The 27,867-nt window shown below is 45.8% G+C and overlaps 1 protein-coding gene across 1 annotated transcript; it reads right to left on the reverse strand.

Moving 5' to 3' along the window:
* Nucleotides 1-9,684: 9,684 nt before the first annotated feature.
* Nucleotides 9,685-27,450, reverse strand: LOC147103590 (retinol dehydrogenase 14). Its single transcript, XM_086012036.1, has 4 exons — nt 26,834-27,450; nt 18,963-19,205; nt 13,430-13,732; nt 9,685-11,101 (listed from the first exon to the last, which is right to left on the reverse strand). The coding sequence occupies exons 1-4, from the start codon at nt 26,952-26,954 to the stop codon at nt 10,839-10,841; spliced, it is 930 nt and encodes a 309-aa protein (XP_085868162.1). The 5' UTR covers nt 26,955-27,450; the 3' UTR covers nt 9,685-10,838.
* Nucleotides 27,451-27,867: the final 417 nt, after the last annotated feature.

Genomic DNA, 27,867 nt, shown 5'->3' on the forward strand with positions numbered 1-27,867 from the left:
TCACTTCAGTTAAGAGATGGGGGGGCGGGGGGCTAGAAATTCGGTATCGCCCTGGTTGGGGGCGCTAATTTTTGAGAAGTTGGAAGTTTAGCGCCAGGCGCTAATCAATCTCGCTGCCCGCTAAATTCGGTCTCAGCGCTCAAAGAATGCAGGGGAGCGCGAAATAATGCGCTAATGGTGTAGGTGAGTGGCGTTAGGCTCCAAGCAATACCGAATATGAGGTGTTGTGTAATCGGGAGTGAGCATTGGCACAGACGCCTTCCACCCATTAAAGGGGAGGGTCACTGGAGTCTGCACACCAGCCCCCAGTGATTCGGGGGGTGCGGAACGGCGATATGCTGTGGGGCGAAATGCAAATCCCTTTGAGGGCCCGCAACACTCCGAGGACTAAACAGCCTTTATTTGGCTGCAGATACATCCTGCGCTCGCTGCCACTCAACGCTGACCTTTGGAACGGAAGTTCTTTGACAGCTGGGGTGCATCCCTTTAAGTAGCGCCCCGCCAGCCGGCTGGTTCACGTCTCCGCTCCCTGGCACTGTCGGCGTGAGGCGGTAAGGCGGGGGGCGCTACTGAACTTTGCGGATCAGGCGCCCAGCGAGCGTTGCACGCTCACTGATGTCACAATCTGCACGGCGAAAGGTGTCGAGGTGCTAACTGTTATCGCCGGCGCTACAGGGCCGTGCAGCGCGGGATTCGCCCCACTGCGATGCTACTGCCTGAGCGCCCCGTTAGCGCCCCCGCCAGGCGCTAACTGGGGGTGCTAGCATGCTGAATTTCTCCCCCTAAGACTCTTACAAGCCAGGCCGGGTAAGGACGGCAGATTTCCTTCCCTAAAAAGGACATTAGTAAATCAATCGGGTTTTTACGACAATCTAATAGCTTCACGGTCACTTTTACTGATACCAGAACATTTTTTTAAGAAAATGCTGAATTTAAATTCTCAAACAGCCATGGTGGGATTTTAACATATGGGGGGAAAAGTTTGGTTGCTTTGCACCTCCCGTTAGCACCTTAAGAGGGCGCTAATAGGGCACAAAGCAACTAGCGCCCGGGCGCGGTGATATTTGTGCCGCTCACAAAATTGACCAGATATTTTGCGGCGGCGCTAAACATTACCGCCATGATCTCTTGCACCCGCAGATCGTGACGTCAGTCGAGCGTGCAACGCTCCAGTAGCACCCTGGATGGGATATTGCTAGCAACGACAGGTAGAGGGGAGCGTTTTGCAGTCGGGAAGGGACTGGGGAAACGCTATTTAAAGGCGACCGCTTCCTGCCTTTTTTTGTCAGCGACATTTTTGCACCACGCATTCTGAGAGAGAGTGAGAGACTTCTGGAGAGATTCAACGCTGTGTGAAGGAGCTTTGGGTAATGAGCAGCACTTTGCAGGTTCATTTTGATTTGACCTTCCTTGTATCGATTTAGAAGAGACTGTGGGGACTGCATTCTGAGCTCTTTCCCTGGGCCTCTCCATTGTTCTTTCCAGCAGATTTGATGTACAGGTCTCTCCAGGCTGAGATTCAAGGCTGCAATGAGCAGGATGTGGATGGAGAGCAAGATCGACCCTCCCCTTTAAGAACTGGCCGGCGCCAGTGTGTCTGTGTTCCATTGCTGACTGACATCACATGAGCTTCGCCAGCGCTCTGAGGTAACGCCTCGCTCCTCGGCGTTAGCGCCTTAAGAGAGGTGTGTAGCGCCTGATTTAGCGCTCCAATCGCCTCCAGGAGCGATAGAAGCCAAGTTTGCAGTCAGAGGTGATAATTTGCGCCCGGCCGATAATTGCGTCCCAAACAGGGCGATACTGAATTTCTCCCCCATGGTGTTTGAGATTAATTAGTCCAGGCCTACTGGATTACCAATAACATAACCACTACACTCCCACACCCAGATGGAATGATTTAAGTGTTTATTTGCTCATATAAGCAACAGTAATTTCTAGCCACATTCACTACAATAATGAACCATACCAATTGCCTGGGAGCTCCATTTACTAATGCTGAGCCTGAGAAACAATATTTGAATTTAAAAAATTCAAATCCAATTTTTAAAACAACCTTTCTCTGGTACAAGCACATTTCTGTTTATTTTTAAAATGTATACAAAGTGAACCGGTGGGCTTTTTTGGCCTGAACACAGTGTTAGTTCATCACCAGAGACCTCAAACATCTCAAAGTTCCAAACCATTTGGTTTATTTATCTTTATATTTTAGGAATGTGAGTCGATAATTGAAACTATTATTCTTAAAAGAAAACACATAACAAGGATGGGTGGGATAGCGTGAAACTGCATGCTTTTTAAAAATTCATTCACAGGATGTGGCCATTGATGGCAAGCCCTGCATTTATTGCACATCCCTGTACAACTAAGTGGCTGGCTCGGCCATTTCAGCGGGCAGTTGAGAGTCAACCACACTGCTGTGGGTCTGGAGTCACATATCGGCCAGACCGGGTAAGGAAAGCAGATTTCCTTCCCTGCAGGACATTAGTGAACCAGATGGGTTTTTACGACAATCCAGTAGTTTCATGGTCAGCATTACTGATACTAGCTTTTTATTTTAAATTCCAGATTTATTTAATTAACTGAATTTAAATCGCCAGCTGCCACGGTGGGATTTGAACTTGCGTCTCCAGATCATTAGTCCAGGCCTCTGGGGTGGGACTTGAACCCACAATTGTTCTTGACGCAGAGGCGAGGGTGCTACCAACTGAGTCACTGACTGACACAAGTCAGAATTTAGGTACAGATTGCCAGTGAATCGTAGCACACACGTCAGTCTTACTGTCCTGTGAGATTCAGCCCTCTGTAGCAAGCTTTAGCTTAAATGCACATTTTAAAATAACTCGTATCTAGATCCTTTCTGTGGAAAAATGGTCAAAGAAAGTGCTGTGCGGTCATTGGGTGTGGACGAGTTTGCGCTCAGTTGAGATTTCCACCATGGTGGAATAACCTCCTGATACTCAGTACCTGGGTCACTGAGGTACCAGAGGGCACCTGTAGAACAATACCTCATACGAGAAGGCATCTGAAGAAGAGAAAACAGTGAAAGGAGGGGGGTTCGAAATTTCATGCTCCATAAGTTCTGCTGACTGTTCTTGGAGTGTGGATGCTAGTGTAGCGACCGCATGTTACCATGTATGTGGCTGCTGTTGCTTGTAATTACAAAACGTTATCGGATTCTGACCTCACAGATGAAATGACATTATCCTCCACAACACTGGGTATTTTTTTTATCCATTCCTGGGATGTGGGCGTCGCTGGCAAGGCCAGCACTTATTGCCCACCCCGAATTACCCATCGAGAAGGTGGTGGTGAGCCGCCTTCTTGAATACGACGGAGTGGCTTGCTGGGCCATTTCAGAGGACAGTTAAGAATCCAACCACATTGCTGTGGGTCTGGAGTCATGTATAGGTCAGACCGGGTAAGGACGGCAGATTTCCTTCCCTAAAGGACATTAGTGAACCAGATGGGTTTTTACGACAAAATGGTAGTTTCATGGTCACCATTACTGATACTAGCTTTTTATTCCAGATTTATTTAATTGAATATTAAATCCCCCAGCTGCTGGGATTTGAGCTCACATCTACTGAGATCATTAGTGCAGGAGTCTGGATTACTAGTCCAGTAACATAACCACTATGTTACCGTACCCCTGTATTTGAGAGAGATTACCTAATGAATACTAAATTAAACAAAGCTTTGGAATAGCACTGGGCCCTGGGTAGACCCTATCTTGAAATATCTTAATAACTCATGGCAGCCTAATGGCAAATGGGACTGCAGTATTTTGCTTGAATCTCTGCCCACATATTTTTCACATTTTAACACGGTGGAGTGGTAGCTGGACAAGTAATCCAGAACTTGAGCGCAATAATCTAGGCTGACACTCCAGGGCAGTGCTGAGGGAGTGCTGCACTGTTGGAGGTGCTGTCTTTCAGATGAGATGTTAAACTAAGGCCCCATCTGCTCTCTCAGGTGGATGTAAAAGATCCCATGGCACTATTTCGAAGAAGAGCAGGGGAGTTATCCCCGGTGGCCTGGCCAATATTTATCTCTCAACCAACATCACTAATGCATGATTATCTGGTCATTATCACATTGCTGTTTGTGAGAGCTTGCTGTGCGCAAAATTGGTGTTTCCTACATTACAACAGTGACTACACTTCAAATGTACTTTATTGGCTGTAAAGCACTTTGGGATGTCCGGTGATCGTGAAAGGCGCTGTATAAATGCAAGTGTCTCTTTTTCTTTCTAAATTCCTGAGGACAATTGAAACGTAATTTGACATTTTAGACACTGTTCGCACCCCGTGCTGCTGTGACAACTCTATTCATTTGAACTCAGCGGACGCCATTGCCAAGTTAGGTTGGTGGACGGGGTGGGGGATGGGTTAGGAAGGACAGTCAGTTATGACTAAAAGTTGATACTTGAATCAGGCTTTTTCAGAAATAAAACAGAGACCAGCAGATCAGCCTAAGACAGGATGCAGGAGGATTGTTCTGTTTAAGTAAGGGAACCTACCAGCGTGAGGACAGCGTGACGTGTTCTTTATTTTGGATCGGCGTGAATATAAGTTGCAGTAATTGAATTAAGCAACGCCGATCATGCCTAAATGCTCTGTAGGTTTCATCCAACTGTGGAATAAAGCAGTTCAGGATTCAAACCAAGCTCTGCATCAACTAGTTTAACTTGGTCCGTCTTCAAACAAAATACATGCGCAGAAGGCACAGGTACTGTGGCCAGACTGCAAGGAGGTACAATTGTTACACTGCCTGGATATCATACAGATGTTGGGCAATGTGGGTCAACTACCTCAAACGTAAGACGCTCAGACCCCTAATGGGAGCGACGGCCGCTGAGCTCCAGAAGGTATCTACAGCAGATCCGAATGTCTGACATTAACCAGCTGACTGAACTTCTCCATCTGGCTCGTGAACTTACTGGCACTCTTGTGCAGAAGGCCTTGATTGAGTAGTTATCAATTGTTGCCTGGGTCACGATGTTCTGTTCAATTATTTAACAATTGATAAATTTCAGATAAATTTATGATTTGGACTCATTGTGTATTGTTCTTGCTCTCTGAATGTTCACCAAGAATTCTCAATGGAATAAAACATTCAGATCCAGCCAGCCTTTTAAATGACTATTTCAGGATTAGGGTTCCCCCTCTCGCGGCCTCTTTAATACTCTTCAGAGTCACAAATAGTTGTGTGTTTTTTTTTTAAAAAGAGATCAATTTCAAGCTTGGATTGTTTCTTGGATTGTTTTGATCCTTAAACTGCCAGGTTAAAAGGCCATTTTTCTAGCTGCTTATGAGGGCAGAACAGATTTTGCAAAGTGCAGTGCAATGGAGACTGGCAGCCATCAACTCCCTTGCCCCAGCTTTCGGAGATGCTCAAGATAAAACTTTAATAAAGACATTTAAAAAAAGTTACATTTACTAATGTTAATGAAATATGTAATTTTCTGAATTAATTTTCACTAAGTCATTATTTCAGATTAGATATTTGTTACCGAGGAAAAATAGCAAATGAAAAACTTTTCAGAAAGCATTTTGAGAATATTCGGGGACCCCAGTGGCCATATTGTGCAGTGTGCTGGATTTACATTCTATTATAAATGTAAACATGGGAATATGTAATTAAAAGTTGACACAAAAACTTACAGGAAGACAAATATTCAGTCAAAAGGTTTTATCGTACATACACATATATTATATTAAAACCTTATATGTATGTATAATACATACACACACGTCACTAGACAAAACATTTCCCACTGGTCATGAGGTGCACTAACCCCTATCAATGTAACCACTAATAGGCAGGACCCCTCCCCTCCGTCCCCAAGCCGAACCCCCAGAACCCAGGGCCAAACATGCTGCCTTGGGCCCTCGACCTAAAGCATTCAGAGTTCAGGTAGCCCGTCTGTGGAAATACATTTCTCCCATAGGTACTGTGTCGTCAGCATAAGCAGCGACTTTGCACACTATGTAAAGGAATGTACATTGTTATAAAATGTGTGAATGGATACCTAAATATACAATGCCCTCATAATATATGAATGTGAATGTAACCGGAATCATACACTAGCGTTATAAAGCATATGTGTATGTACACCTCTACGTACAATAGCTTCATAAGTACACGTCTGAAAGTGCATCTATATCTACAATAGCTTCAGAAAACGTAAATGTACTTTACTGAGAACCAGTTAATAAAAGCAGGACCCTAACCTAGTGCGTGTGCCTTAGGATATATAACACAGATCTGGAAAATGTACATTTTTGTAATATAGATGATTTTTTGCTGATTCGATATTGAAACCGAGCTCTGTGCTGGAACAAGGAGGGAAGATCCCAAAGCTTAATTAATTGCAGTCACTTATGTAGGCAATCGCAATCACAGCATCCATTTTGCACACATCCAGGTCCCACAATGGCAAGATGGATGACCTCAACACCAAGTGAACTCAAGTGTTCTTTGAATATTGCCATAAGAACTCCCCCTGAACAGGCAGATGAGGTCTTGGTTTAGCATCTCATCCTAAGGTCAGCACCTTCAGCAAGACAACACTTTCTCAGTTTCAAGTCCTGAAATGGGGCTCAAACCCACTAACTTTGATTCAGCCGAGGCTTTGGAGAGGGTACAGAAGAGGTTTACTAGAGTGGTTCCAGGGATGAGGGATTAGTTACGTGGATAGACTGGAGAAGCTGGGCTTGTTCTCCTTGGAGCAGAGAAGGCTAAGAGGAGATTTGATAGAGGTGTTTAAAATCATGAAGGGTTTAGATAGAGTAAATAAAGAGAAACTGTTTCCAATGGTTGAAGGGTCGATAACGGGAGGGCACAGATTTAAGGTGATTGGCAAAAGAACCAGAGGCGACATGAGGAGAAACTTTTTTTTACGCAATGTGTGGTTAGGATTTGGAATGCGCTGCCTGATAGGGCGTTGGGTACAGATTCAATAGTAGCCTTCAAAAGAGAATTGGATAAATACTTGACAGATATAAAATTGCAGGATATGGGGAAAGAGCGGAGGAGTGGGACTAACTGGATTGCTCTTCGAAAGAGCCGGCGCAGACTCGATGGGCCGAATGGTATCCTTCTGTGCTATACTATTCTACAATTCTATGATTGACTTGAGTCACACAAAATTTTGGTCTAGACTCGAATTGACCTGAAGATCTGCTACCAATTACACGCCAATACATCAATAAAGGCATTGCAATTACACCCCACTCCGCCCCTGCCTCAGCTTATCCGCTGCTGAAACCCTCATCCCTGCCTTTGTTACCTCTAGACTTGAATATTCCAACACACTCCTGGCTGGCCTCCCACATTCTACCCTCCGTAAATTGAGGTCATCCAAAACTCTGCTGCCCGTGTCCTAACTCGCACCAAGTCCCGTTCACCCATCACCCCTGTGCTCGCTGACCTACATTGGCTCCCAGTTAAGCAGCACCTCAATTTTAAAATTCTCATCCCCATTTTCAAATCCCTCCATGGCCTCGCCCCTCCCAATCTCTGTAATCTCCTCCAGCCCCACAACTCTTCGATATAGCTGCGTTCCACTAATTCTGGCCTTGCATCCCCGATTTTAATCGCTCCACCATTGGCGGCCATGCTGAAAGCAAACATACAGGCGCAGCAAGCAGTTAGGAAGGCAAATGGTATGTTGGCCTTCATTGCAAGAGGATTTGAGTACAGGAGCAAGGATGTCTTACTAGTGTTATACAGGGCCTTGGTCAGACCACACCTGGAGTACTGTGTGCAGTTTTGGTCTCCTTACCTAAGAAAAGGATATACTTGCCATAGAGGGAGTGCAGCGAAGGTTCACCGGACTGATTCCTGGGATGGCAGGACTGTCGTATGAAGAGAGATTGGGTCGACTAGGCCTGTATTCACTAGAGTTTAGAAGAATGAGAGGGGATCTCATTGAAACGTATAAAATTCTGACAGGGCTAGACAGACTGGATTCAGGGAGGATGTTTCCCCTGGCTGGGGGGTCTAGAACGAGGGGTCACAGTCTCAGGATACAGGGTAGGACATTTAGGACGGAGGTGAGGAGAAATTTCTTCATCAGAGGGTGGTGAACCTGTAGAATTCTCTACCACAGAAGGCTGTGGAGGCCAAGTCACTGAATATATTTAAGGAGATAGATAGATTTCTAGACACAAAAGGCATCAAGGGCTATGGGGAGAGAGCAGGAATATGGTATTGAGATAAGAGGATCAGCCATGATCATATTGAATGGCGGAGCAGGCTCGAAGGGCCGAATGGCCGACTCCTGCTCCTATTTTTCTATGTTTCTGTGTGCCTTCAGCTGCCGTGGCCCTAAACACTCGAATTCCCTCTCTAAACCTCTCCGCCTCTCTTTCCTCCTTTATAACGCTCCTTAAAACCTACCTCTGTGACCAAGCCTGTCCTAATATCTCCTTATGTGGCTCGGTGTCAAATTTTGTTTGATAAATGCTCCTGTGAAGCGCCTTGGGAGGTTTTACTACGTTAAGGGCGCTATAGAAATGCAGCAATTACACCTTGTCGTCTTAAAAGGGACAAACTAATTGTACACTGGTACAAATTAGCAGAAGACAGCATTGTGCGTTACATGGGTATGATGCAACACTAACCTGCCACAGCCAGTCAAAGGTTAAGTTGAGAAAAATATGCTTTCTTCTGGGTTCTAATTTAGTGGAGGGGTCAGCAGTGGGAGGGGCTCATTACCTCATCCTAATTCACAGAGTTAGTTAGCCATCTTCAAAGGGAATGAATTGGATCCTGCAGCAACTGTGCCTCTGGAGATTTGTTCATAAGACGATGGCGATGGACAGAAGTGTGTTTTCAGGGCTGTTGCATATAAATACAGGAAACTCTCGATTTACCGGCACCTAAATAACCAGAAATCTCTTAACCGGCAAAATTCAGGAGTAGGTTCAGGTAAGTTTTACTTCATATTAGTGGCCTGTTCCTGGATCTGTGGCCGGGTTCCTGCATCTGTTGCTAAGCAACAGGGACGCTTGGATCTTGTGGTTGGGGTTCCTGCACCTGTTGCTAAGCAACAGGGACGCTTGGATCTTGTGGTCGGAGTTCCTGCACCTGTTGCTAAGCAACAGGGAAGCCTGGATTTGTTGCTGTGTACCGAGCTCTCGTACCTTTTACTATGCCTCTCTGTAATCCCGACTTTTTGATAAACCGGCACCATGCCGGTCCCGTTGGTGCCGGATAAAAAAGAGATTCCTGTAATGGTTGGAATGCATGTATGACTGAAAGAGGGCTCACGATATGTTCCAAATGAACCGGTGGGGGCAGGGAGGTCGGTAAACATAGAATTAACAGCACAGAAACAGGCCATTCGGACCAACTGGTCTAATGCCAGTGTTTATGCTCCACTCGAGCCTCCTCCCACTCTTTTTACTTCATCTCACCCTATCAACATATCCTTCTATTCCTTTATCCCTCATGTACTTATCTAGCTCCCCCTGAAAGGCATCTATGCTATTCGCCTGAACCACTCCCTGTGGTAGCGAGTTCCACCTTCTAACCATTCGGAGTTTCTCCCGAATTCCTGATTGGATTTATTCTTCTATATTATAGTGTAGTGCAGTATATATTTAGTAGTCTTATGGCCAATGTTCGGGTTCCCTTTCATTTTTTGGGGGGAGGGGGCGCGGCCCCTTTAAAGGACTGCGCGGCCCCATTCAAAATACTGCGCGTGCACAAATTTTCCTATTCAAAAGCCGGTGAGCCGACTGCGCGGGAGCTCCAGAGCGCTGCGCTGCCGCGAACACTGCTGACGTCCCCGAGTTTGGGACTCTCCCAGAAGTGGAAACATCTTCTCTGCGTCTACCCTATCAAACCCTTTCATAATCTTAAAGACCTCCTTCGGGTCACATCTCAGTCTGCTCTCTTCCAGAGACGAGAGACCCGGCCTGTTTCCCGATGGTTCCTGGACGAGCTCTCTGTTGCTTTGGCTCGACAGCCCTGCCTTTCAAAAAGAATTAAAACAAGTAATAATGTTCCTGCAGTCTTCAGAACTCGGACAAAAGAGCAGAAAACTCGTGCAGGCTATTGAACTCCAGGTGCATTTAGCTTCTGCATTCTGTGCAAGTTCCCCTAGGGTGATGGATGTGGGTATTTCATAAAATTGTCGGAAAAGTTGGAAAGGAAACTTAAACCGTTTAACTGGATACTCCAGGTGGATGTATTGTGCAGTATAGAATTTGTCCAACATCTTTCCTACTGTTAACTGGAAGTAATGTCTGTAAGGCAGAAATAAAGAGGCACAGAGATTGGCACCGCATCCACCACCTTAAACATTCACTCCCTCCACCACCGGCGTAACGTGGCTGCCGTGTGTACCATCTACAAGATGCACTGCAGTAACCTGCCAAGGTTTCTTCGGCAGCACCTCCCAAACCCGCGACCTCTTCCACCTAGAAGGACAAGGGCAGCAGGCGCATGGGAACACCACCACCTCCAAGTTCCCCTCCAAGTCACACACCATCCTGACTTAGAAATATATCGCCGTTCCTTCATCGTCGCTGGGTCAAAATCCTGGAACTCCCTCCGTAACAGCGCTGTGGGAGTACCCTCACCACACGGACCGCAGCAGTTCAAGAAGGTGGCTCACCACCACCTTCTCAAAGGCAACTAGGGATGGGCAATAAATGCTGGCCTTGCCAGCGACACCCACATCCCATAAACGAATAAAAAAAAGAGTTTAGATCGCAAGAGATGCCAAACCGGTGGCCGAGAGAGATCAGCGTCGGTTCTTCTGAAAGAGAAAAGCGTTCATGGGAAAAGCTTGAACTGTCACAGCTATTAGAAGTAACTGGTAACTTTTAAGCTTTTGGTCCAACGAGTTGCTCACTGGTCTCCCACAGCTTCTTGGCTACACCGGTGTCCGTGGCATGGCGCCAGAGCTCAGTCAGTCGACAGTTACTGAAGAAACCACCACTGTGCGGGAGTACTTCATCGGACACGGCGCAGTAGACCGAGGTCTGCGCCCCCGCCTCGCTCGAGATGAAGAACAGGTACATGATGGGGCACAGGACCATCCTGGCCAGGAAAGGTTGGTTGCTCAGCAGATTGGTCGAAACATAACCTAAAAGAAGAATGAGTTCAAGGTGAAATCTATGTCAAAAAACTTAAACAAGAACAAAAAATCAACCAAGCGTTATTTATGCATAGGAAGCAAGCAACTACAGGATAGCTCCAGCCAGGTTCCTCTTTGCTTAAATAGAAACAGAAAATGCTGGAAATACTCAGCGGGTCAGGGCAGCATCTGTGGAGAGAGAAACAGAGTTAACGTTTCAGGTCGATGACCCTTGGTCAGAACTGGAAAAAGTTATAGAGATGTAAATCAGTAAGAGGCAGCCGGGTGGAGTGGAGTAATGGACCGGCGGCTGGGCGGGAAGGCTTTATAAACAATTGACGTAGGCTGCAAACCCCGGGTAATAACATGAACGTCCCGCATTTCCAGCTTCGAGGTTTCTCCCGGTCACAGGCCAGGCTAATGGCTGCCATCTTTGTGCAGGAAGGCGGGAGGTTCTGGGTGCCACCATCTTGATTCAGGTATTAGAAGGGGAGGATTTACCGACTGGAAATTCAAACCAAACATCACATCAACATCTGACAAGAGTCATTCAATTCATCAGGACCTTAATATTATCAGCCTTTGAATGCGGAAGGAGAAATGTTTGTCTGTTCTCTTGGGATGCTCTACCCTGCAGGGCTACGGACCAAGAGCTGGGAAGTGGGATTAGGCTGGAGAGTTCTTTGTTGGCCGGTGCGGACACGATGGGCCGAAATGGCCTCCTTCCGTGCTGTAACTGAACAGATTTTTAAGCAAGTGCAGAGGCAGGGAGGAGGGGAGGAAAGAACAAAAGGGAAGGCCTGTGATAGGATGGAAGGCAGGAGAGATTAAATGACAAAAGGGATGATGGTGCGAGGCTTATACAGACCTGGCCAGGAAAGCAGTCGACACATGCACACACATCACCACGAGTGCAGCTCTGTTTTCGGGCATCACAACCTCAAGTGCACTGAAGATTCTGCAGACTCTCGCCATTTAACACAGTTCAGCGTCGGTTTAATAAGTACTCAGGATATCACAGCAAGCACTTTTTAAAGTGGGTTTGATTCTGCACGAGTTGCACTGTTAAACCCCAAACGTTGAGGCTGCCTCCTTCAGGGGAGCTCCTGCCACTCCTCCTCTGGAGACAGGTCGGGAGCCAAGACCGGAACCGTAAGTTTTGTATGGGTGCGAGTGCAACCCAGTGCCTAACGATGCTAAAGTGGTAATATATTCCGCCTTCGGGGTTAAACTCAGCAAACGGACACTCGCCCTTTCAAATCAGCAGAGTGAAAAACAAATCTGATTAGAATCATAGAATGATACATCACAGAAGGAGGCCATTCCGCCCATCGTGCCGGCTCTTTGAAAGAGCTCTCCAATTAGTCCCGCCCACCTGCTCTTTCCCCACAGCCCTGCAAATTTTTCCTGTTCAAGTATTTATCCAATTCCCTTTTGAAAGTTACTACTGAATCTGCTTCCTTCCAGGCAGAGCACTCCAGATCACAACAACTCGCTGTGTAAAAAAAATCTCCCCTCTGGTCCTTTTGACAATTATCTTAAATCTGTGCCCTTTGGTTACCGACCCACCCGCCAGTGGAAACAGTTTCTCTTTATTTATTCTATTAAAACCCGCTCATACGAGACATCCCTCCGACTTCTTGGCATCAAGATTCCACGGTTCAGTACCAAATGAAGTTGCTTTTGTGCCGTTGATTTTTGCCCGCTAAAAGCAGCATTGAACCTGCTCAAAGACATTTCATGTAGGACCCTTGACAGTCAGCAGAAAGAGATTATTGTCCATTAGACTGGGTTGCATTTAAATCCAGGTCCCAGAGGTGAATGAGCGTACCGATGCAACCTGCAAGCCAGTCCCCCACAACACGATTTGTTTTTTGCTCTATTAGGATTATACTCCACCCCCCAACTCTTCCCTTTCTCCTGAAGGTGCTGACATTTGCTGCAATGGAGTTCCACAGGCACAGGTAGCCCTCTGCTACCTCATTCCAATGGCCATTCATCATCTTGGAGAGGAGACGGACTATATCACTGAGAGCATCGCAGTGGAGTCTGATCCTCTCCTGACATGTACTTTCACCCGAAAGCAATCAGGAGCGGATTTTCTCCCTCAGCCTAACCTCGACCGCAGTCCCACATAAAGTCAGCTAACTTGGCACAAACTAGCAATTGAGTCTGTGATTCTCCGGTCTGTATGGCCTATACTTCTCTTATAGGCTAAAAGAGAGAGAATGAAATGTAGCATGAGACAGAGAGGGCACGAGAGCAAGTGAGATAGAGAGGGCGAGAGCACAGACACCAATACTTTGATCCACAGGCATTGTGGAAAGTCTGATTTACCTGGGTGCAGAGAGAATGCAGCAACGCCAGTCCCTTCCAGTCGACGCGACAATTCTTGGGTGAACAGAATGTTTGCCAGCTTACTGCTGCTGTAAGAGGCAAACGGACGGGAAGCTTTTCTGAATCTGGTGAAGTCCATTGTTGCTATCTTGTAGACGCCTGAAGCAACGTTTACCACACGACTCGGGGCGGATTCCTTCAGGCGAACAAGCAAAAGGTTGGTGAGCAGAAAGTGGCCAAGGTGATTCACACCAAAGCACATGGCAAAACCATCCTCGGTCACAGTGGAACAAGAACCAATTCCTATGGAAAATACACAGAAGATTACAGATCTTACACAAATGTCGGCATGCTAAAGACGGAAAATGGAAAGGGTCAGAGGCCATCTCGAAGAGAAAGAATAGCCCCCCTTTGGGCTGGTCCTTTCATCAGAGCTGCAATTTCCAGATGCTGCCCTTCATCCAGACAAAACATTAACCCGTCTTGCTTTCAGAAAGAAGCAAAGTTTGAATCGCTCTGGTTACTTAAAGATGGGATTACATAGAAACATAGAAGATAGGAGCAGGAGTAGGCCATTCGGCCCCTCGAGCCTGCTCCGCCATTCAATGAGATCATGGCTGATCATCCAAATTCAGTACCCTGTCCCTGCCTTCTCCCCATATCCCTTGATGGTGTAATCAGTAGACCAAATTTGGACATTTTCCCAATTTATTTATTGGTATTGCCTTTTGCTCAAATAATTTTTTAGCTTGCAAAGTCCTGGACATGCAGAAGTGTGAATTATTCCTCTCTTAGATATTCACCAGTGCATTTGTGGCATCTGTTTTCTGTTAATTGGATACGAGTACAAAGTTATTTCTCCTGGAAGCTGAACATCAAGCGGTTAACAGAAGTGCTATTTTTGACACTCAAATGGGTTTAAGCGCAGGGGTTTTGAAATAGCAGAGTTCTTTCAAAAACTGATGATTGAACTGAAGAGTTCAAGGAAGCAGATCCTCCCTCAGAGTGATTGAAAATTTGATCAGGAGAGGACAAAGTTAGGGTGAATTCAACAGACCATAAAAAGAACGCTCTTCATTTCTTTTCCAAACAGAGATTTTTCAGTCTTACAAAGAGTAACTGACCAATTTTATGGCTCATTTATATGTATTGTACTTTTTGTTTTTGCACCTCATATTGCTATTTCTTTGTTAATAAAATATTTGTTGTTTTAGTCTGTAAATCACTGTTTGGTGCTATCCACCATTTCGAAGAGAATGTATAGGATGTGAAAGTCTGCTTTAAATCTGCTAAGCAAAGCAGTGGGATTAGTAGCTCCTCAAATATACACCACTGCCAAGACAACAGTATACAAAAGGTATAGTTTGCAGGTCCCAGGGGACAGAAGCTCTGACCACAGAGCCAGTGTTAAGACAGATGCTAAAAAAAAATCCAAAGTTAACAAATGCATCGGCTGGTGCACCTCACTCCTCCCTTGTTCTTGCGGTTTATGCTTTCAGAAGCATTCAGGGATTCATTTGCGTAAAATTCTTTCCCCAGCGACAGCATAAATGCGGAGTTTATCCCCATCCCTGACAGGGGGCAGAGACGAATACAACCGCAGCAAACAAAAAGGAGGATCCGAGTAGTCTCAAGTAGTCACCAATTTCTGTGATTTGGTGTTGAAGAATAGAATACATCTGGGTGAAAAAAAAGCCAAAGTCAAATTCATCCATGCGCCTCCTCTCCTCTCCTCTCCTCAGTGTTGGCTGTTTGACTAATAAAGGGGCTGGTGACTGCATGAAGAGCTTGAGCTAAGCAGAGGTAAAAGTATGACTTTCTTGCTCAATATCTGCTCTTTTTTACTCCTTTCATTGGGTTTCACAACTTAAGTTCCTGACGGGTCAGCTGTGGCTCAGTGGGTAGCACTCTTGCACTGGAGTCAGAAGGTTGTGGGTTCAAATCCCACTCCAGAAACTTGAAGCACAAAAATCTAGGCTGACATTCCAGTGCAGTGCTGCGCCGTCTTTCGGTCGAGATGTTAAACCGAGGCCCCGTCTGCACTCTCGGGTGGATATAAAAGGTCCCATGGCACTATTTGAAGAAGAGCAGGGGAGTTATCCCTGGTGTCTGGGCCAATATTTATCCCTCAATCAACAGAACAAAAACAGTATTATCTGGTCATTATCACATTGCTGTTTGTGGGAGCTTGCTGTGCACAAATTGGCTGCAGCGTTTCCTACATTACAACAGTGACTGTACTTCATTGGCTGTAAAGCGCTTTGGTCCTGAGGTCGTGAAAGGTGCTATATAAATTCAAGTCTTTCTTTCTTTTTTAATCTAACACCGAGAAGTTTTGAAAGGACCGGTTCCTTGTCCTTGAACAGCTCCTCTGCCTTCATGTGAGCCAATGTGTGACACTCTGGAGGATCACTTACTTGCCTTTCCCACGCTCGTGCACCCATTGCTTGTGACAAGAAGGGCGTCTATTGGTAGATTGAAATGCTGCCCCAATAACACGACATGACCAAACCTCCTGGGCTGAAGGAATCTGGGGGAAGTAGTGTAAGTATAGAAGAGGCCATCACCTGTTATTTTCCAGCGATAGCGTCTGGAAACGCCATGAATAGTTCTACTGAACCTTTGCATATATATTCAGAATGATCAGAAGTCATCCTGGACTTCCATATTCCTTAACGCAAAGCTCTGCAATAACCGAACTGTCGAGATTCCTTCCTGATTAGAGTGGAGCTATTTGGCAGGAACCATTCCTTCAGAATCACTCTAGATATGATGTTGGCTGTTTTTTTACCTTGGTGAAAATTGCCCATGTAAACTTGGTAACAACATTGGTGACAACCGGGACATTTCCCTGTAGCAGGGATCAAAGACGGTAAAATCCATGGCCACCCATTCGAAAAGCCTGAAATCCACCAGATGTCCCATTGGCACTCAGATCTTCACTCAGAGTTTGAAAGTGATTTAGTTAAATCCGAAACTAGGGTCTTCAATCTAAACAAAGCAAACTATGTAGGTATGAGGGGCAAGTTGGCTAAGGTAGATTGGGAAGCTACATTAAAAGGTATGACGGTAGAGAAGCAATGGCTAGCATTTAAAGAATTAATACATAATTTACAACAAATATACATTCCTTTAAGGCACAAAAACCCCACAGGAAAAGTGGTCAAACTGTGGCTAACAAGAGAAGTTAAAGATAGTATTAGATCAAAGGAAGAGGCTTAAAATGTTGCCAAAAAAGTAGTAAGCCTGAGGATTGGGAGGATTTTAGAATTCAGCAAAGGAGGTTCAAGAAATTGATAAGGAAAGGGAAAATAGAATATGAGAGTAAACTAGCGAGAGACATAAAAACAGACTGTAAAAGCTTCTATAGGTATGTAAATAGGAAGAGATTATTAAAAGTAGACGTGGGCCCATTAGAGGCAGAGACAAGAGAAATTATAATGGGCAACAAGGAAATGGCAGACACATTAAACAAATACTTTGTATCTGTCTTCATGGTAGAAGACACAATAAACATTCTGGAAATACTGGGGAACTAAGGGTCTAGAGAGAATGAGGAACTTAAAGAAATCAATATAGGTAAAGACATAGTGCTGGAGAAATGAATGGGACCAAGTGGCGACAAATCCCCTGGACCTAACGACCTGCATCCTAGAGTTTTAAAAGAGGTAGCTGCAGAGATAGTGGATGCAGTGGTATTAATCCTCCAGAATTCCCTAGATTCTAGAACAGTCCCCAAGGATTGGAAGGTAGCAAACATAACCCTGCTATTTAAGAAAGGAGGAAGGGAAAAAAATAGGGAACTATAGGCCAGTTAGCCTGACATCAGTAGTAGGCAAAATGCTAGAATCTATTATCAGGGACATGTTAACTGGGCACTTAAAAAATCATAATATGATTAGGCAGAGTCAACGTGGTTTTATGAAAGGGAAATAGTGTTTGACAAATCTGTTAAGAGTTTTTTGAAGATGTAACTAGTAGGATGGATAAGGGGGAACCAGTGGATGTAGTGTATTTGGATTTTCAAAAAGCATTTGATAAGGTGCCACACAAGAGGTTATTATACAAAATTAGGACTCATGGTATTGGGGGGAATATATTAGCATGGATTGAGTTAATGGACAGAAAACAGAGAGTAGGAATAAACAGGACTTTTTCAGGTTCTGGGTTACGGTGAAATGTTAAAACAGTGACTATCCTTCAAAAATATTTCAGTGGCTGCAAAGCGCTTTGGGACATCCTGAAGTCATAGAAACATAGAAGATAGGAGCAGGAGTAGGCCATTTGGCCCCTCGAGCCTGCTCCGCCATTCAATGCGATCATGGCTGATCATCCAAATTCAGTACCCTGTCCCTGCTTTTGCCCCATATCCCTTGATCCCTTTAGCCTTAAGAAATATATCCAACTCCTTCTTGAATATATTTAATGAATTGGCCTCTACTGCCTTCTGTGGTAGAGAATTCCACAGGTTCACCACTCTCTGAGTGAAGAAATTCCTCCTCATCTCTGTCCTAAATGGCTTACCCCTTATCCTTACACTGTGACCCCTGGTTCTGGACTCCCCGACCATTGGGAACATCCTTCCTGCATCTAATCTGTCTAGTCCTGTTAGAATGTTATAAGTTTCAATGAGATCCCCTCTCATTCTTCTAAACTCCAGCGAGTATAAGCCCAATCGACCCAATCTCTCCTCATACGTCATTCCTGCCATCCCAGGTATCAGCCTGGTGAATCTTCGCTGAACTCCCTCCAAGGCAAGAACATCCTCAGATAAGGCGACCAAAACTGCACACAATATTCAAGGTGTGGTCTCACCAAGGCCCTGTGCAACTGCAGCAAGACATCCTTGTTCCTGTACTCGAACCCTCTCGCTACGAAGGCCAACATACCATTTGCCATCTTAACCGCCTGCTGCACCTGCATGCTTACCTTCACCGACTGGTGCACAAGGACACCCAGGTCTCATTGCACTTCCCCTTCTCTCAATCTATTGCCATTCAGATAATAATCTGCCTTCCTGTTTTTGACACCAAAGTGGATAACCTCGCATAATAAGGTCTTTCTTGCTTTCTTTATGGGATGTTTATATACAATGACCAATGACTGATTATGAAGTAGAAGTACCACCCTCTGGAAAGCCCTTGAATACATTCTCGAGGAAACAGTAGGCTAATCTCAACATTTCTGTCCCCCGCCTTTGTCTCCCTTCTACCCCTAAAGGCACCGTGGGGTTGGTTCCACAAGCACCTACCCCAAGTGGCCATTCTTCTTAAACAGTGAATGCCACCAAGATATTTTACCACGAAGTATCGCAAGTAAACCAAATGCCATCTTCTCCAGACATCCACACGTGCTCATTTCTCTATAGAGATCACTGGATAATAATTTTAAACAAGAAGCTGGGCTGATTTTTACCCCCTCTCTCGTTAATAAGTTCAGCTCTGATGAAAGGTTATCGCCGACACATTAGCTTGTCTTTCTCTTTCAGACGATGACTAGGTTTCCCCAGTTCAATGTTGACTGACTGACTGACCGGCATTATTAATTAAAATGTCCAATCGCTTCTCTTTCTCCAAGAAGTCCTGACAAAATTCCCTTATGGACCGTAGACTGGAGAGGTCCAATTTCCTGAAGTGCACGTTCATGCTGCGACTCGCCTGCTTGATATCCTTCACCGCTGCCTCTGCTCGTTTTGCGTTGCGGCACCCAATAATGACCCGCGCTCCCCGTCTTGCCAGGTCAATGCTCGTTTCTTTACCAATTCCAGAGCTCCCACCTGCAATGTGAAGGACAATAATTATTCCCACATTTACCAAAACACGATTGTCGGCATCAGTAACTTAAGTCACGAGCAGAAGTTAAGAGAGTTGCTCTTGCTGTCATTGGATGAGGATGGGACTCGTTTCAACTTTACAGTTAGGAAGAGAATTCTCAAACTTGCTTCAGGCAAAGTATGGTGAAGGGTTCAGATACTGTACTGGGGAACGATTAAAAATTAGGAAGTTAGGAGTAAGCCTGATGGAAATTATTCAACCCAAACAGCAATTGAGTTGTGGATTAAATACCAGTGAAGTCTCGGGCTTTTCACAGCCTCGACCTTGAACTGAGCTTCTGACCCCGCATCCTCTCCATCACAAAGACTACCTGCTTTCATCTCCATAACGTCGCCCACCACTGCCTGAGCATGTCAACCAGTGACATGCATGCCCTTGTCACCGCCAGACTAGAATATGCTTCTGAACAGCCTCCTATCCTCAGCATTCTGTAAACTATAGCTCATCCTAAACTCTGTCACCCGTATCTTATCTTGCAGCAGGCCTTGCCCTCCCATCAACTGTCCTTGATGACCTACAGTGGCTTCCCGAACTCCCAGAATTTTAAATTCTCCTCACGTTTAACTGTCCTCATGGCTTTGCCCTCCTCTATCTCGAACCTCCTCCAGTCCTACAATTCCCCCTCGCACCAAACTCACCTTTCCTCCAGTTCCAACCTCTTGTGCATCCTCATCTCCCTTGTGCAGCTGTGCCTTCAGCTCCTAGGCTTCATGCTCTGAAACGGCCTACCTAAACCCCTCCGCCTCTTCATCTCCCCTCCTTCATGATCCTCCTTAAAGGCCACCTCTTCGGCCAAGCTTTCAGTCACCCCTCCTACTCTCTCTTCCTTTGGCCTGGCATCCATTTCTCCTTACACCCCAGAAGCACCTTGGAACCTTAAAGACATTGGCCCGTATTGTCCGATCGCAGGCTCCCGCGAGAAGAAAAACCTACGCCCTTACCTGAGGGCTCCCGGGAGGCGCACGCTTCCAATCCTGGGCCTCTCCAAACTGCCGGTGCGCAGGGCCCACGTATCCCAGGGGTGCAGGTAGTTCGCAGCGCCCCTGGGATCACGTGGGCCATGGGGAGCCAATCACAGAAGGGAATCTCCCTTCATACATTTGACAGGAAGACCTGTCAAATATATGAATGGCGATCACCCCAAAAACATAGTAAAACTTTAAATACATTTTTTTTTAAATCACATTTTTAAAAAGACTTGAAATGACAAAAATTTAATTTTTTGAAAAAAATAATTAAAGTTTTTTACAGGGCTAAAAATAAACTTATCTTTTAAAAAAATATTTTTAAATGATAAATCAGTGAAAAAACTTTTTTTTACTTTTTTGAACTCTTATCCTGGTAAAAGTAGGCCTTACGCCCCTGCTTTTACCATGCATAAGAATTGTAAGGGTTTTCTGCAGGCGGAGGGTCTCCAAAAAGCGGAACTATCCGCCCGCAGAGGCCCTTCTCCAGGGCAGCCGGAGGATCTGTCGAGCATTCTTGACAGATCGGAAAATGCTGTTTTCCAGCGCATGCACAGTGCATGCCTGAAACCAGCATTTCTGATGTCCCTACAGAGCGTACTCACCCATAGGGATTGGAATATCTGGGCTGTTATATAAATGCAAGCTATTATTGCGTACATTTAGACTATGTTATGTGCTGTGTTATACCATGTGTGCTACCTTCACACGGTACAAAAATCGAGAATCAATTGTAACTCGTAACAATTACTAATATTTCTAAACTTTCCAGATTGTTCCAGAGTCACTCCTCCTTAAAGAAGCTTTGCATCTCCAGTGCTCAGGTCTGCCTTCAGAAATGTTACGATCTGCCATTCCGTAAAGACAAACCTTTGTATACTTTTGGTTTGCCTGCAGTACAAGTGACGGAGATACTGGGTATATTAACAGCTGAAGTTATAACCCACTAAGTCCCATTGGGACTCTTGGTTGTATCGATGTACTGGACAAGGCCCTTAAATTTCAATTCTCACAAAAAGATAAGCCAAATTGCAAAAATGTGGAGCCCAAAATACTGGTAAAAATCCAGGAATCCCACATAATGAAATTAAAATTCAACTTACATGACCACCAGAGAAGGGTGGCCCAAGTTCTAGGCCTTTGAGCTGCTGGCCTTTTTTTGTGGATGGAAAATTCATGAGAGTTAAAAAAAATAAAAGCAGGCCTACCAATTCTTCTGCACTGGGTGGAATATTGGCAAGAGATTGCAATTTCCCACCCTTGCACTTCAGAACTGCAATTTCATGTGCAGTCAACATTTCTTTCAGTGGCTGGTGAGCAAGTGATCACTATGTCGGCAGGACTATCCCAACACCTACTGCATCAGTGAAAGCCCCGCAAGATCCTGCAAATCCATTGGCAGGATAGGGGCACCAACATCAGTGTTCTCGCTCAGGCCAACATCCCCAGCATCGAAGCTTTGACCACGCTCGATCAGCTCCGATGGACAGGTCACATTGTCCGCCTGCCCGATACGAGACTCCCAAAACAAACGCTCTACTCGGAGCTCCGACACGGCAAGAGAGCCCCAGGTGGGCAGAGGAAACGCTTCAAGGACACCCTCAAAGCCTCCTTGAAAAAGTGCAACATCCCCACCGACACCTGGGAATCCCTGGCCCAAGACCGCACAAAGTGGAGGAGAAGCATCCGGGAAGGCGCCGAACACCTCGAGTCTCTTCGCCGGGAGCAACGGAAGCCAAGCGCAAACAGCGCAAGGAGCGCACGTCAACCCAAGCACCCCACCCACCCGCCCCTTCAACCACCATCTGCCCCACCTGTGACAGAAACTGTAAGTTCCGCATTGGACTCATCAGTCACCTGAGAACTCATTTTTAGTGTGGAAGCAAGTCATCCTCGGTTCCGAGGGGCTGCCTAAGAAGAAGAAAGCCCCCTATTAAACCTACACACTCTAGAATAGTGGACTGTCACTGCTGCCTCAAGAAAGCAAGAAAATCCAAATGTCAAGAAAGATGGCAAGAATAGAGCTGACTATATTAATGCCACTTGGTTATGCGCAGCCTGTCAAACACACACAGTTTGCTATTTTTAGCCATGTTTTATGTTTTTGGCATGAGTTGATACTCAAGCATGAGGCTCAGGACTGAAAATCGTTCATTGTCCAATACAGACAGTTCTGCAATAATTAATCCCTCTACATCATAAAAGGCACAGAAGTGGAAACAATAGACATTTTAAAAAAATGTTCATGTCTGGCTTACATTCTGTAAATTTCACTCAAGAGCCAGACTGTCTAATCCTAAACCAGACAGATGGTAGCCTTAAATACGAGGGTTACTTCCATTCTAATCTAAACTTTTAGAAGTGATGATTGCATGACTTGCAATAAAACTAGCCAAACAGCTTATGCACGTCTAAAGGGCTACTGCACATGATTTTGAGCAGCCATTACAGAGACGTGACCTGTAACTTCTGATTTGAATGGGATCCTTTGGGCTGGATTTTACCAGCCCTGAGGAGGCGGTTTGGAGGTGGGACTGCTGGGAAAGTCAAAAAGAATGGGAGCGGGTCCCGAACCCGCTCCCAACCTGCCTCCAACCAATCTTCCCGGGAATCGGGTCCCTGATTTGCGCAGGGACCTGACTCCTAGCGGCGGGAAGAGAATTAGAGCCACTTTTTCCCATTTCTGCTCCCAGGGTAAGAGAGGCGTGCTGTGTGTCTGCTGTTATGTTGGTGTATAGATGACAGTTGCAGAAGTGGCATGAAGGATGCAATGGGACACTGGTGAGTATCAGAGGTAAGGAAATGTTGGGAAACTCATTTTTAATGTGTTTAGATTTTTCTATAGGTGACAAGCTTTGAAGTGTTTGAGTGGCCTCACCTCAATGGGAGAAGTGATAAATCGCTTCTGTACCCTCACCTGCAGCTGCCATCTGTTTCATCCTAAGGAGAGACTCACTGGAGAGCCTGGGTGCAAGGGTTCACCTGTGTACAGTGATCGTCAGTGTTTGACAGCATTGAACTGTCAAATCATGTCAAAAATGTATGGTTCATGTGCCTTTAAGAAAACCGGCAGATGAAGCATCATCAACTGACATCATCTGACACCGGATTTCCCTTAATTGGCCGGCAAGCCCACAGGGTGGGCTTAACAAGGCCAATCAGGGGAAAATAGCGTCTGTGCATCGGATGTCGCTGGGGGCGGGACTAGAATCCGGAAGGCAGTCCCGCCCCCAACGCGTCTCGGTGAGTAAAATCCAGCCCCGAGTCTCAGAGGTAAAAGAACAATCTGACATGATGCCCTTGCTTTCTGCCTCACAAGCGATGATTTCATTTTGACACTATCCTGTGACATGTGGGCTCTGGTTTACACCTCTCCAGAGCTGTTGGTCGAATGAGTTTACAACCACAAGGCAGGTTTCAGAAACAGAGAGGAGCAGTATTTTACAACACAAAGCTGAGCAAGGCTACTGTTCTACAGTAAGTCAAATATTACATGAAGTTTCAGGACTTTTGACCAGTGCTTTGGGGATTGCATGCATTTATGTAGAGAGAGAGATGTACATAGAGCAATAGTGAAAGGTTTAAGTCAAAAAGAGAGGGCTTTTAAAGTGTGGAGAGAAGTAGCAAGATGGGTTTAGGGAGGGAACTCCAGAAAGTAGGGGGTGTGAGGGTGAGGGTGGGGGTGTGGGAGTGTGGGGGAGGGGGAGGAAGAGAAAGAAAGAAGGAAGTAGGGCCTGAACCCACAACCTTCTGACTCAGATGAGAGTGCTTCCACTGATCCAAGCCGAGAATAAACCCCAGCTACCACACCTTCTGGCACCTCAGCCATGGCTCAGTGGGTAGCACTCTCGCCTCCGAGTCCGAAGGTTGTGGGTTCAAAGTCCCACTCCAGAGACTTGAGCACAAACATCCAGGCTGAGACTCCAGTGCAGTACTGAGGGAGTGCAGCACTGTCGGAGGTGCCGCCTTTCAGGTGAGATGTTAAACCGAGGTCAACCGTGGCTAACAAGGGAAATTAGGGATAGCATAAGATCCAAGGAGAGGCCATATAAATTGGCTAGAAAAAGCAATAATCCTGAGGATTGGGAGCAGTTTAGGAGTCAACAAAGGAGGACAAAGGGATTAATTAAGAAAGGGAAAATAGAATATGAGAGTAAGCTATCAGGGAACATAAAAACTGACTGTAACAGCTTTTATAGATATGTGAAGAGAAAAAGATTGGTGAAGTCAAGCGTAGGTCCCTTACAGTCAGAATCAGGGGAATTTATAATGGGAAACAAGGAAATGGCGGACCAACTAAATACATACTTTGGTTCTGTCTTCACAAAGGAGGACACAAATAACCTCCCAGAGATGCCGGGGAACATAGGGTCTGATGAAAGGGAGGAACTGAAAGAAATCAGTATTTGTAGGGAAATGGTGTTAGGAAAATTGATGGGACTGAAGGCCGATAAATCCCCAGGGCCTGATGGTCTACATCCCAGGGTACTTAAGGAAGTGGCCCTAGAGATAATAGATGCATTACTGGTCATCTTCCAGAACTCGATAGACTCTGGAACAGTACCCATGGATTGGAGGGTAGCTAATGTTACCCCACTATTCAAAAAAGGTGGTAGAGAAAAAGCGGGGAATTATAGACCGGTAAGCCTGACATCGGTAGTGGGAAAAATGCTAGCGTCTATTATAAAAGATGTAATAGCAGAGCACTTGGAAAGCAGTGACAGGATTGGACAAAGTCAACATGGATTTACAAAAGGTAAATCATGCTTGACTAATCTACTGGAATTTTTTGAGGATGTAACTGGTAAAATAGATAAGGGAGAACCAGTGGATATGCTGTATTTGGACTTTCAGAAGGCTTTTGATAAGGTCCCACGTAAGAGATTAGTGTGCAAAATTAAGGCACATGGGATTGGGGGCAAGGTATTGACTTGGATAGAGAACTGGTTGGCGGGCAGAAAGCAAAGAGTTGGAATAAACGGGTCGTTTTCCGAGTGGCAGGCAGTGACTAGTGGGGTACCGCAAGGATCGGTCCTAGGACCCCAGCTGTTCACAATATATATTAATGATCTGGACGAGGGAATTGGATGTAATAGCTCCAAATTTGCAGACGACACAAAGCTGGGTGGGAGGGTAAGCTGTGAGGAGGATGTCGGGAAACTCCAGTACGATTTGGACAGGTTGGGTGATTGGACAGAAACATGGCAAATGCACTATAATGTGGATAAATGTGAGGTTATCCACTTTGGTGGCAAAAACAGGAAGGCAGATTATTATTTGAATGGCAATAGATTGGGAGAAGGGGAAGTGCAGAGAGACCTGGGTGTCCTTGTGCACCAGTCGCTGAAGGTAAGCATGCAGGTGCAGCAGGCGGTTAAGAAGGCAAATGGTATGTTGGCCTTCGTAGCAAGAGGGTTCGAGTACAGGAACAAGGATGTCTTGCTACAGTTGTACAGGGCCTTGGTGAGACCGCACCTTGAGTATTGTGTGCAGTTTTGGTCACCTTACCTGAGGAAAGACGTTCTTGCCATGGAGGGAGTGCAGCGAAGATTCACCAGGCTGATACCTGGGATGGCAGGAATGATGTATGAGGAGAGATTGTGTCGATTGGGCTTATACTCACTGGAGTTTAGAAGATTGAGAGGGGATCTCATCGAAACCTATAAAATTCTATCAGGTCTGGAAAGACTAGATGCAGGAAGGATGTTTCTGATGGCCGGGGAGTCCAGAACCAGGGGTCATAGTCTAAGGATAAGGGGTAAGCCATTTAGGGCTGAAATGAGGAGGAATTTCTTCACCCAGAGAGTGGTGAACCTGTGGAATTCTCTGCCACAGAGGGCGGTGGAGGCCAGTTCATTAAATATATTCAAGAAAGAGTTGGATATATTTCTTGAGGCTAAAGGGATCAAGGGATATGGGGAGAAGGCAGGGACAGGGTACTGAATTTGGATGATCAGCCATGATCGCATTGAATGGCGGAGCAGGCTCGAGGGGCCGAATGGCCTACTCCTGCTCCTATCTTCTATGTTTCTATGTTCCATCTACTCTCAGGTGGATGTAAAAGATCCTGTGGCACTATTTCGAAGAGGAGATGGGGTGTTATCCCTGGTGTCCTGGTCAATATTTATCGAAATCGTTTATGTTAACAGTGGATAACAGTGGTCCCAGCACCGATCCTTGTGGAACACCATTTGCCAATCGTTCACTCAACATCATTTCCACTGGTTTATCACATCCACATTTTTAAATAAAAATTAAATAAGGCACATGTTACACTTAAAAGTTATCCCAGACACTTGGGTAGTTCACTTCGTTACTGAGTGCAGGCCCTGTCTTTGATTGAATCATTTATACAAGTGTCTGTGATGAACAGGTCCGAACGATTTACCTTTATCTCGGCCGCCAGTGTTTCAATTTAGAATTTTTCAAGAAAAAAAATTGGCTGTTACTTCATTTCTTCAAAGAACTTGGTAAAACTTCCTCAATAAAATGTTGTAAGTTGGAACAGAGTCCCAATCCCCAGAGCCACGCCTTCAAAGAGGCCGGTTGAAGGGGTTGAAACGACCCCCAGGCGTCAAGAAACTTCAATAAAATGTCTCGCTTACCTGTAATGAGAACGGTTTTGCCATCGAGGCGCTTGGTTTCCAGGCAGTATCGACACCTCCTGCAATATTTGATCAGCAGGAAAGAGAGAAGGGACAGCGCTACAACCACAAGTGTGTACATTGTACTCAGAAACTGCAGTCATCGCCTCCGCGAGTAATTCAACACCCCCAGCGATCACATGTAAACCTGTCTGTTTCAAGGAGAATATTGCACATTACAACTCTGGTGTTTTTTTTTCCTTTGCCGATGTGTAATTTGAATGCAGTTGGTTCCCCCCGGCCGGTGCCTTATACTCGGACTGACTGAAATAAGAGGCATATGTCACTCACTGGCTTGGTCTCGGCAGAGCCGGAAGCGGATGGGCTGGGTAGAAAGTTTGAGGGTGTGGGATTCTGCAGAGAACGAAAACCTCGACTCTTTCGCTGGGGGAAAAAAAACACACACACAGGGGGAAAACTCTCCCTAATCTTCCTTCCCAGAGCGACAGTAAGGTTTGCAGTCCCGGACTGGGGGAGGTCATTTCATTCCAGGGGATTTCCTGTCATTTTAAAAATCAGGTGGCAACGTGGCAGTGAAGTCCCAGTAAGAATGAAGCTCACCCAGTCACTGGGAATGTTCTGTCTGGTGACTGCGTTGAGTTGCCAACCCTCCGGGACTGCCCTGGAGTCTCCAGGAATGATTTTTTAATTATTAATTCATAGGATGTGGGCGTCGCTGGCAATGCCAGCATTTATTGCCCATCCCTAATTGCCCCTTGAGAAGGTGGTGGTGAGCCGCCTTCTTGAACCGCTGCAGGCCGTGTGGTGAAGGTACTCCCACAGTGCTGTTAGGGAGGGAGTTCCAGGATTTTGTCCCAGCGACGATGAAGGAACGGCCGATATATTTCCAGATCAGGATGGTGTGTGACTTGGAGGGGAACTTGGAGGTGGTGGTGTCCCCATGCACCTGCTGCCCTTGTCCTTCTAGGTGGAAGAGGTCGCAGGTTTGGGATTAATTAAAGATTAATCTCCTGGACATTGATGGGAGCAATTTG

Source organism: Somniosus microcephalus, chromosome 19, assembly GCF_052327205.1.
Source record: "Somniosus microcephalus isolate GS21.2 chromosome 19, FLI_Smic_1.0, whole genome shotgun sequence".
Lineage (NCBI taxonomy): Eukaryota > Metazoa > Chordata > Chondrichthyes > Squaliformes > Somniosidae > Somniosus > Somniosus microcephalus.

Bases quoted from the DNA above. Each gene is read 5' to 3' on its own strand.
- LOC147103590 (XM_086012036.1), bottom strand. From the start codon at position 26,954: ATGTACACACTTGTGGTTGTAGCGCTGTCCCTTCTCTCTTTCCTGCTG. The intron at 19,206-26,833 runs GTAAGCGAGACA...TTCACATTGCAG, and splicing joins CAAAACCGTTCTCATTACAG to GTGGGAGCTCTGGAATTGGT. The intron at 11,102-13,429 runs GTAAATCAGACT...TTCTTCTTTTAG, and splicing joins TGCATTCTCTCTGCACCCAG to GTTATGTTTCGACCAATCTG.